Here is an 11,262-nt window from a genome sequence, read left to right on the forward strand (position 1 = left end):
TGGTGAATGTTTTCAATCATGCACCAGTACTGGTGAAAGATTTTTGAGCCTGCGCCGCCTGATATTTGTACATTTATTTATGAACTATATGCCTGTGCTACTGTACTAATATGCACATTATTAACCATGCACAATATAGAAATTAAAAAATAGAATAGAATAAACTGTTTCAGTTGGAAGGGACCTACAACAGTCATTTGTCCAAATGCCTCTTGGCTTGGTGCATTGACCACCTCTCTAGGAGGCCTGTTCTGGTGTTTGAAAAGAGGGGAAAAAAAAAACAAACCCAAACCAGAAATGAGGTAAAGCTGAAATAAACACACTTTCAAATTTTCACTTTATTTTATTTATTAATGGTACAAAAAAAAAAAATTACTTCCTGCACCCCAATGGATTAATTGTATGAAGTGCGTCCCGCTTTGGAGGATGCTGTTCCAAGTATTTTAATTAAATCAGAAGAAATTTATGGCCTAGGTACCTCAGAAGATTCCTTGACACTAAGAGCCAGTGAAACTATTTTCACAGACAGTATTGGAAAGCTTATAAACATTTTCATTCTGGTAATGTTAAGTACTTGAATGCTTGAAATGGGGAACTTTAATTCATGAAAAACTTTCTGAAATGCTAAAATGAGGGCGTTGATATTTACAAGATTGACTTGGGAACTAAATGCGAGGTTTCATGAGGCAGATTTGCAGTCCTGAGTGTCGTGATGATTCCTGCTTGCACCTGTACTTTAGTGGCTCTTCTGGTAGGCTAGTGATGGCTTTTACAGGGTTTTTCAGCTTGCTGAACAAATAGAAGCCTGTTTATTTTCAGCTCAAGAAAGGATCAAAGGAGCATTGTAGTTGGCTCGTTGAAAGTGTTACTATTTTAACTCTAGTGGCTTTTCATTTTAAATTGGTTTGGTTATCTCATGAAATAAGAGCTTGAGACGGGTACAGGGAATTCTAGGTATTCTTCCACTGAGCTCTAGATGCTAAGGGAAGATGCATGCAGGTGAGGAAGTAGGTGTGATAGATGAGTGGAGCTCCCCCTGTTAGTGTTAAAGAGTGAATTGTGTGCAATAAGAATAGTCTGATGATGCAGTTGTATGTATAAATATAATTCATCATTTCCTTTCTTTAATCTTAAACTTGTGGCGATGACAGGAATAAGTACGGGCCTTGAATATTTAATGAAAACTCCTGGAGGCTGTTGGGCTACCTGCTATGACTCTGCCAGTTGAAACCAGTTTTGTAAGCTCTTTGAAGCCAGGACTAGCTTGCCCCAACTACTCATTTTGAGGAGCATTTCTTAATTACTTAGGTGCTTATCAGGTTATGATTTACATCTACCCTTGTTTTTAAACTTTCTTGGTTTTTTTAATGATGATCTGATGTTGAATTAGCTCATCCAAATGAACTATAAGCTTATGGGAAGGCATGCATATAAGAATCCTAAATTGTCAAATAATCTCTATTCATTCTAAATGTTGGTTAAGTCTATATTCAAACAGTTCTCATAACTCACTCTTATATGCTTTTCAGTCCCTAGCTTTGCAGTATTAGAACCGAACTTGATATGTGCTTTAAATCGAAGCATACAAGTTACTCCTACAAAAATGACAGAAAAGGGGACTGTGCTTCTGTTAAGAGAAGTGATCTCTGTAACTGGGAATTTTAGCATGCTATGAGAGGAACTGCTTTTGACACCAGTGCTTATAGTTCATACGATATATGAATAAATATATTAAAAAAATATGCAGTTTGTTTTGTAATCTTTTTTTATTACAGGTGGCCATTAAAAGAAGGAGGATAAAGTTTGTATGTTAGGGGTTTCCTCACATGTGAAATAATGCTTTTGAGTTGTGGAGTATGTGGAAATAAATTGTATCCGTGAAATACTTATGGTTTAACCATTAGCTAGGTAGCCTTTGTGATCTATTGAATTAGAAGCGAGTTTACTTTCTGATAAGAAAAGAAGCTACTTAAACTGTAAAAAGATAACAAAGATTGCAAGCAATAATTTTTAACTCCCTTAATCCTCATCTGTAAGGCACAAAATGAGATCAGTTTAGAAATCAATTCGTAGGAATCTTATAGCTGCTGTGTATGCAGACTGTTCTTCCAGGTTCTAAGGTGTAATAGCAGCTTTATTCTGAATAAATGTCACAAAAACATTACAGTATAAATACTATCATTATGTTCTGTAAAAGCAGTATAGAAAGAAAATTGTGCGTTAATGAGCTTCTAAAACGTTTGTGTTTTTTTGCCTGCTGCTAAAATGCTTGAAGCACAGACGTGCTTTAAGGTGGGTCTCCAAATTTGCATTAATGATGCAGATTACCAAGACTGTGCTGTCACAAGACACTTTTTCTGTGTTGATTGAAGGCAGTTAAGGTGGGTCTAAGCCAAGCACTAAAAGGCTATTTAGTTCATGAGAATAATCAATAAGATTCTCTTAAGAATCATTAGTTATCTATTTAATGTTGGATAATTTGATTTGCAAATATCTGCAAAAGAAGCCACGTGAATGGAAAAGGCTGGTGTAAATAGTTCTTAGGGTAAAGATTAGTTTGCTTGTTATACTTTAGAGTGTAAATATTTAACTTTATTTTTTATAATTCAGTTCTGTGTGGGTGTGAAATTTAAGTAATAATGCTGTTTATAGGATGCAAAGTCATACTATGAATTCACCTAGGCTGACTGCCTGTGTGACCTCAATTCAGCTCCTTATTTATATGTATGGTGAAAACATTTAGTTACTTTGTTTCATACTATTTTTCCGTTCAAATTAATTTGTTTGTAACTCTACTTTTTCTTAAGGGAAACTGAAGCAACTGATTCCAAATATGATGGTAGTGGATAGTCACCTAATTCTGGGGTAGCAGGCACCCACGTGTTTTCTGGGTTGAACTAATGTTTTTAGATTTATTGTACCAGCTTGTGCTGTTTGAGCAAGTAAACTAAGAACAATAGTAAGCTGCCATCAACTGTGGTCGTAGTGGTGGATGATAAGCTTTGCCAAATGGTTTCATGATTACTTTCGACAAAAGAAAAAGAGATTACTGTTTAGCCTTTTGGTTCCCTTCCAGGGGCTGTGCTCTTTTTGGTACAGAGCTTGTTGCTACAACTCTGAAGAAAAACTGACATTGGTAAAGTTAGGGAGAGCATCTGTTAAGAAGATGAGGACAAGCTTTTACAAAAAGAAAAGCGTGGCTCATTTAATTTAACTGAAGGCTGAGGAAGTACAGTTGTCATCTGACTAATATATATGCACGTTTCTCTGTCCTCGCCTCCCAGTGATGGAGAGTAGCAAAAGGGGAGATACCTGTCTAAGCTGAAAGCTATTACTGGTTGAAGAACAACAAAGTACAAACAGTTCTTAAATGTGTTTAAGGAGGAAGAATGTTTCTAAGCACTGCGGCAAGGAAGGGTAACTTTCCGGTAGGTTTTTGTGTCACAGCTCTCAACTGCTTTCATGAAAGAAAATGAAAACTTAGTGCCCATGACAGCTTTGTCTGGGCTTCATGACCCCAAAGCTCTTCCCCATTCCCAGGAGGAAAGGTACTAATGGGTGCATCTCATTTTATGCAAAATCTTTTCAGCAAACTGTAGAGGTGGATTTTCTGTACAATTTATGGCAACCTTTTCTTGAAGACATAGAAAACAGATTTTCTGATTATCATTGTTTTTAAGACAATGGCCCATGCGTTTAGTAGAAACTAAGCAAATGGACTGTACCAAATACTCTGTATAGAATATTTCATCCCAGTTAATTTGACATTCCTTTTTATTATAGGAGCCTGTTTGAGATGTTTTTTTTTTCCATCTTGAGCGTCAGTCATCCTTTGTCTGACTTGAAACTGCTTCTGTATTCTGTAATGACTCCTTCTGGGCAGATGAAATATTTTATTTAAATGTCTTAGGTTTGAAAGAGTGAGATTAGGAATGATAATGTGGCAGGAGTTCTGCATAAATTCTCTTTAAAAGCAGTGTTGTGTAGTGCATTGTCAAATATGCACTAATTTTTTAACCTCCCTATTCAAGAAAAATGTGTTGTTGCTGTTAAGGAAACATAGTTGTTTACAGTAATATCACAATACAGCAAACATTCCTTCTAGATATGAGATGTAATTATCTTTTTTTTTCCTCCAGCCCAGTGTATTAATTGTAAGCTACAAGGAACTATCAAAAGCAGCTTCTCAGTTTGGATCTTACAAACAAGCAGAATGGCGGCCTGACAGCACCATGATAGCTGTTTCAGTAAGTAGGGTTTTTTCTCCTTACTGTGGTCAAACTATTTTGTATTACTGGTTTCTGTGATTGTACAAACTTGCAGATTGTATATACATTTAATTGATACTTCTCTTGTGAAAATATATAATAGTACCAAGGGTTTTTTTGAGGATAAAAGCTTCCTTTAGTCGTTTTTATTATTTTTATTTTTCCCTGAAGAATGAACTGCCGTTCTTTTGTATTAAAATAACGTTTAGATATATTGGTTAGGGCTGATCCAGCATCTCATTATTTTAGTAATCTGGTCACAAAGAACAAGGGAATTCTGTGAAAGAAAGAAATAGTTGAGGAGTTAGGTGACATCAGCATATTTAGCTTGACAAATAGGATTTACAGATGTTTCTGAAAGGTGGGCCTTAAGAGGATGAAACTGTGGGTTTATTAAGGTGCATTATCTTTTGGTATTTAAAAAAAATTGCATGACGCTCAGAACACGGAAACAAGGGCAGTGTTAGGTGATACACAGACTCTTCTGTTGTGAGCCGTAAAGGTAAAGATGAGCTCTTGTCTTACATGGAAATAAAGTTTTGTTTTATAGCTGGTACTGTGCTCACAGCAGTAAAGTGGACTATTTCAGCACCAGCATTTAAAAATTAATTAAAGGTGCGAGGTAGACACAACAAAAGTGGGAGCAGAGTTTATGGGAGTCAGAATATGTGATGATACTCTTGGTGACCTTTGGTCAGGTCTTACATTAGCACCAGGTCTTAAATTGGGTAAGTTTCTTTTTCTAGCTTTTAAAATCAAGGCTGTTGTATTTAGGATTTTCCTGTGTGAAGGTGCAGAAGAAAAGAATGAAATCGTTAAAACTCCCCATCAGAAGTTGATATGTGGAATTACAAATTCAGTAACACCTACTGTATTTGTTGGTACACTGACTTCATCTCCTGATATAAACCATTTTTTGTGCTTAAAATGGTGCCTGTAATGCTTTGTATTTTTTAAACTAATCAGATATTTTCATCTTAGTGGAAAATACCAGGTGGTTTATGGAATAGTTCCTGTCTCTACCAATATCATCGTGACTCTAAATCAACTAAACTTCCTGTGCTCCCGTTTTATTGTTTGTAATGCAGGGGTAGACTTTTCTGAGTAGTTGGTTTAGAACGTTTAAATCACCTAAAAGGATCTCATGGAATCAATACAGTAAAGTACTTTTGTTAGTGTCAGATTATATTTTCAGTTAGCAAGTGCTAATAGTTACCAGCAAAGGCAGAAAGGAGATTTCTGTAACATTTACTATGAATAAAAAAAATTCTTGAATTTTATAATACAACATTTAATCACAAGTAAACTGTCCAAACACATTTTAGTTATACCTTTATGCAATAGTTCAGAAGGGATTTAGATTGTAATATTGAATTACTTTGCATATTGTGTTTTTTCTGTGATGTTGGGATCCATTTGCTCAAGAGACCTTACAGTTCAGCTGACAGACTAGATTTAATTTCTGCCCGTTCAGTTACTTTCAAGTAACTGTACTTTCAAGTAACTGTACTTTCAAGTAACTGTACTTTCAAGTAACTGTACTTTCAAGTTTTTCTGCAGCTAAATGTATAGTACTCTTTTTGGCAGATGATATCAGAATCTTAATGCTCATAAAGTCTCAGTTTGTAAACTTTCCAAATAAAAATTCAAAATGGTCAAACAGTTTATAAAATAATCGTTGTCTCCAAGTTCCTAATAGTCGTTGTTTCTTATGCTTATATTGCATCTCCTGGGTGTATATATACAAATAATATAGTCAAACATGTTTGTTATGCTGGTTTTAACACCAGTTCTATTTTGCAAGGTTTTTTAATATGCTTTTGGAATATATATGAAGCTTAATTTGAACCAGTTAATGAGTCCTACTGAAAGACCACATTTACAAATATTGGTATGTTTGTTACAGAGGGACAGGATGAAAAGGCAGCTTTGGGGGCTTAATGAAGGTGTTCGTGCTGATGCATGATAATATTTATCCCCAAGTAAAACCGTGAACTCCTTTCCAAAAGAATAAGCATCTTCTCCCTTCTTCATGACGTTTTCTTAAGAAAACTAACAAGTACAAATGAAGGAGCAATAGCAAAGCTAGTTATTAATTAAGAAAATAATATTTTGTACTACTAGTTTTGGTGAACTGAATTAACTTCTGAAGTCCTGTGTAATAGCTAAAAATATTAGTTGAAAGCTGAGTTAAGCTTCTCGCCTGTTATTACCTGTGCTCTTGAGTTTCTTAATTGTAGTAGTTTTATGTAATAATTATGTTATACTTCGTTTTTAAGGTGGTGAACGAAAGGCTTTATATGTACTTACTAGTCAAGTGGTACATTCACTGTCTTTTGTGTGTTTGTTGTTTTTTTTTTTTTAATGACATAATGATAGGGAGGTTAGTTTGGATTTAATGTCCACTAGAGTAGTGATAGAGAGTGTTTTTTGTTTCTGACTGCCAGAGTGTTCAGAGCATCTCTGTGAAAACAATCACTTTGCAGCATATGCTTTGACGTAATTATAACTTGTACTGAATGCAAACTGGTGTAGCATACAAGGCTTTGTAAAATACCTAAACAGTTCTCACTTTCATCATCCCCTAGCAATTCTGTCTTCGTTTTCTACTAGTATCTTCTATTGATGTTGACACATTTTCTAAACTGATCTTCTTTTTTCCCTCATATTTTGTAGTTTCTTCTCTCATTTTGCTGCATTTGTAATTTTTCCAGTGTTACTGGGAAATACTTTGTTTCTTGCCTACATTAGTATACACACCCAAGGAAGTTAATTCTGTTAGTTAAACAAACTTGTGAATTGGGTCAAGATGCTTCAATACAGAGAAATATACAAGGCATTTTAGTCCTTTCCCTGCTACATGCATTCCTCTGATAAAGACTGCTCTTCAGTGTGCATTCCCATGGCTAAGGCAGAGCTTTTTTGAAGATCGTAGCATATGACAAATCATGTAGTGCAATCCCTTGCAAAGTACTGTATTTTTATACTTTTGACTGACAGAGATGAGAATGCTGAGGGAAGGACAACAGTGATGGTTATTTTAATAAGTTTTATTGCAACACAGACCTTTCTAAAGCAATGTAGAAGAAACCTATGTGAATGAATATGATCAATTTGCAAGAAATGAATGGTTGAATGCCTCTGCATTTCATCCAGCTGTTCAGGGAATTTGAGTTTCTATTCAGAAATGAACCTGTAACAATAGCAACTTTGCACTTTGAATAGCATTCAGTAGGGCCCTTTGTACCTTAATATCAGTATAAAGGTACTTCACAGTATTGTTTTACTTTTTCTTCCAGGATAGGGTAACTTACAGGTTAAATATTTAATGATGTAATGGAAAGAACCTGTAAAGATGTTAGAAACAAGCACATTTCTTTATCACCTAATACCTGAACATGATATTACTGCACATAGAAAAGCTTCTATTTATTTTCATTCTGCCTCAAGCTCTCTGTTGTGGTTTGAATTTTATTCTTGCATGAGAAAGATACTCGCTTTGAATAAGAATTATTGTGTTTCTTGGACTTTGAAGCCACAAATTTCTTTCATGATAAAGCAAAATGTTTGGGGAAAAACATGGCATCTGTGAGTGAATAAACAAAGCCAAGAGTGTTACTTTTCCTTTTTTCAAAGAAAAGGAAACTGTCCTTGCAAAGCAACTTGAAGCCATTCATTTCAGTGCTTGTCTCCAGTAATAGTTCTTTGGGTACATGCCCAGCCCATATTAAAATGATTGGATGGAAACACTGTTTAACCAAAATGCACCTGCCAATTTGTCTAAAGGATAAAGTCATGCTTTAAACAAATCATACTTCTTTGAACAACTAACTTTACTGGTCATCTGCATCTCCTGTGCTTATACAAACACCAGATCAGCTTCTAGTCGTGACTGGAACATCTGATAACTAAATGATTTATATTTGTTCTCTGAATAGCGTTACAGTTTGAAGGCAGTCTTCCAGAATGGCAGAATATGACTTGGAATTGAATTGTAGTAGAATTGTTTTCAGACACTGGAAGATTTTGAAAAGATGTTATGGTATCTAAAGATACTACATGACATGAGGATTTTTTGAAAGCTACCTGGGTGTCCAACACTGAGAGGCAGTGCCTAGCTTTGCACTCTGTAGGGTCCATTTGTATTCAAACACCTGGAGATCTTGCTGTGAAGGCTTCCTACCTTCTACTACATGCCTTCTTGCATTAATTCTCTTTGTTGGTGGGAATTAGGTGCCCAGGTTCTAAATATCTGATGTAGCTGTCTGGTTGTATGTATTTATGTGAATCGGAGGAAAATTTCTGCTGGACGCATACATCAACAGTGATGTTTTTCCATTTTTCTACCTACTGAGTGAATATTCAGTGGGCATTAACGGCTAGTATGAATTTGACCTAGAATTAATTTCAACATAGTTTTTTAATATATCCAAACTTGATATGGGTGTAGAAATGTAGAAATTGCAAGAGTCCATATAGATTTTACTCATGCAGATAGACTACATATATATCTTACCAGTGTTTCTCTTTCAGACTGCAAATGGATATATCTTATTTTTTGAAATCCCATCAGCAAGAGACAAGTATCTTTATGAGCCAATGTATCCCAAGTAAGTATTTTAAACTTTCTGTGCATCCGCTAAGCAGACTTGATGGTAAAAAATATTTCATTTCAAAGTGTGTTTTAAAACTTGATGAGTATATGAAATATCATTCCTACGAGTTCAAGTCAGTTCAGGGAAGAAGTTGGTCTAATCGATTTGCTGTGTGCTGGTACGATTCCTTAGGTCCATTTTATAAGCTCTCAAAGTCCTAAAGTGCAGGATTAAAATTGTCTAATTTTATAATTTGAGGTAGTCTGTTGAATTCGTGATCTGTAACAAGCTTTAATAATTCCTTTTGAGTAACTCAGTTGAATCAGTCCTGTTTCTTGGGAACTATTAGGGTGTAATATTTTAGTAGATTCCTCCCTGTTCCCCAACTTAGTGATAACTTAGAGATTTTTGAAACAAATGGGGAATAAAATATCAATATTTTGGAAAGAATGTGAACCATTTTTAGTGAGAATATACAAGTATTTTAGCTGCAGTATGTTGTGTTGTCATTATCTTATTTTCCTTATTGTGAATGACAGAATGCATTTTATGTGTTAAAATATGACTGTATGTTGGATGTGTTTGTGGTTGACTCAGTTGACTTCTACTAGGATTTGGTAAAACTGGAAAATACTTAAGACAAATTAAACCTTAAGGTGTGTACTTATGTGTGTCTGTGTTTAGGTAGGCAGAATCTGTAGTCGTTGATAGGATCAAATTTGTCCAAAGAAATAATAACACATTCTTGATTTCTCATTGGCTATAAACTGCTTTTTTTTATATATATATATATATAAACCTTCATCATTATGATAATGCTAGTCAACTTAAAATTAAATTTTTTTCATATTCATAAAATGAGTTGAAGTTCATCAGTAGGTGTCTCCAAATGGAGATCTATGAGGAGTGTTGGATAACCTGTGGTGTCATGTAAGAGGAAAATGTTTTGATTTTTTTAAAACCATAATTGTTAAACCATGAACATTAAAAAAAATAAATCGGGTCTTCCTGAGCATTTAAATTTTAAGTCTCTATTCCTTTACAAGTGGCTATAGGAAGAAACAACTTGGCAGGTAGTAAATGATTTCAAAGTGAGTTCTTGCTTCATTGAGTTGAAAACTTTGTGTGTGTTACTATTGTAATGCATCTTTTGGCCTCTGAAATAGCCTTCAAAGCTCTGGAATTAAATGGAATTTACTATTGCAACTTACGTGTCTATTTTTTAAAAACTTAAGGCTAATGTAAACAAGTCATATTACTTGCCTTTTCTGAGACCTGAATAGCATTTTTCAAACTGACTTTTCACATTGGACTTACTGGCATCAGGAAAAAAAAAGCATGGAAACTGTTGCTGCAACCTGTTGAAATACATAAAGAGATAGTATATCTTCAGCTGCACATAACGCAAAAGACTAAACAGTAGTTTATGGTATGTTTTCTTGTTCAATTTGAAAGTTTTGTTGGTTTTTTGATTGGCAAAATCAGAAAATATGTGGAAATATGTATAAAATATGCAATAAGAGTTAAAAAAGAAGCTTTGGAAGGTTTGTTTACACATGCCACATGTAGGAGGGTTTGAAAATATTTATTAAGCAGTCAATGACTAACCAGTCTAACTTTTACATAAAACATTGGTAATTGATTTGTGTTGTCAACATGAAAGTCTGTGTTTTGTGAAAATGTGTTTGTTAGCTGTGTGTTGCATGTTCTGGATGTTAAGATTTGTATAGCCCAAAAGGGTATAATGCTGATTTTGTGGACAAATAAGACAAAGTGTTTATGATAGGTTGCTTTCAATCTCCTAAGACTAATGCATGTGCTTAACTTTAAGAAGATGAATGATCTCACTGAATTTACTGGGATTACTAGTCTGTCTGTATTTAGCCCTCAGTTTTGAAAACCTTTATGAAATTACTACTATACAGGTTATATTAGATCAAAAGAAAGACACAAGCATTTGTGTGTGAATTATGTCTGCTGTGATTAATGTCAAATTATTCTGTAAGCTATTATAATGGAATGACACAGCAATGTATGCTTGCAACCCATGAGGCCAACTGTATCCTGGGCTGCATCAAAAGAAGGTCGAGGGAGGTGATTCTGCCCCTCTATTCCTCTCCGCTCTCATGAGACCCCTCCTGGAGTACTGCGTCCGGCTCTGGGGCTCCCAACATAAGAAGGATGTGGACCTGTTGGAGGGGGTCCAGAGGAGGGCCACAAAGATCATCTGAGGGCTGGAGCACCTCTCCTGTGAAGACAGGCTGAGAGAGTTGGGGTTGTTCAGCCTGGAGAAGAGAAGGCTCCGGGGAGACCTTGTAGCAGTCTTGCAGTATCTGAAGGTGGGGGGGGGGGCTATAGGAAAGATGGGGAGGGACTCTTTATCAGGGAGTGTAGCTATA

General features: G+C 35.3%; 1 protein-coding gene across 2 annotated transcripts in view; it reads left to right on the forward strand.

Moving 5' to 3' along the window:
• RIC1 (RAB6A GEF complex partner 1) overlaps window positions 1-11,262 on the forward strand; it is a 43,893-nt gene that overhangs the window by 2,472 nt on the left and 30,159 nt on the right. For both annotated transcript variants that reach the window (XM_009890658.1, XM_009890659.1), the window contains exons 2-3: window positions 4,140-4,247; window positions 8,802-8,878. In XM_009890658.1, coding sequence (XP_009888960.1) covers window positions 4,140-4,247; window positions 8,802-8,878 — 185 coding nt within the window. The remainder of the gene's footprint in view (window positions 1-4,139; window positions 4,248-8,801; window positions 8,879-11,262) is intronic.

This window comes from Charadrius vociferus, unplaced genomic scaffold (genome assembly GCF_000708025.1).
Source record: "Charadrius vociferus isolate BGI_N301 unplaced genomic scaffold, ASM70802v2 scaffold188, whole genome shotgun sequence".
NCBI lineage: Eukaryota > Metazoa > Chordata > Aves > Charadriiformes > Charadriidae > Charadrius > Charadrius vociferus.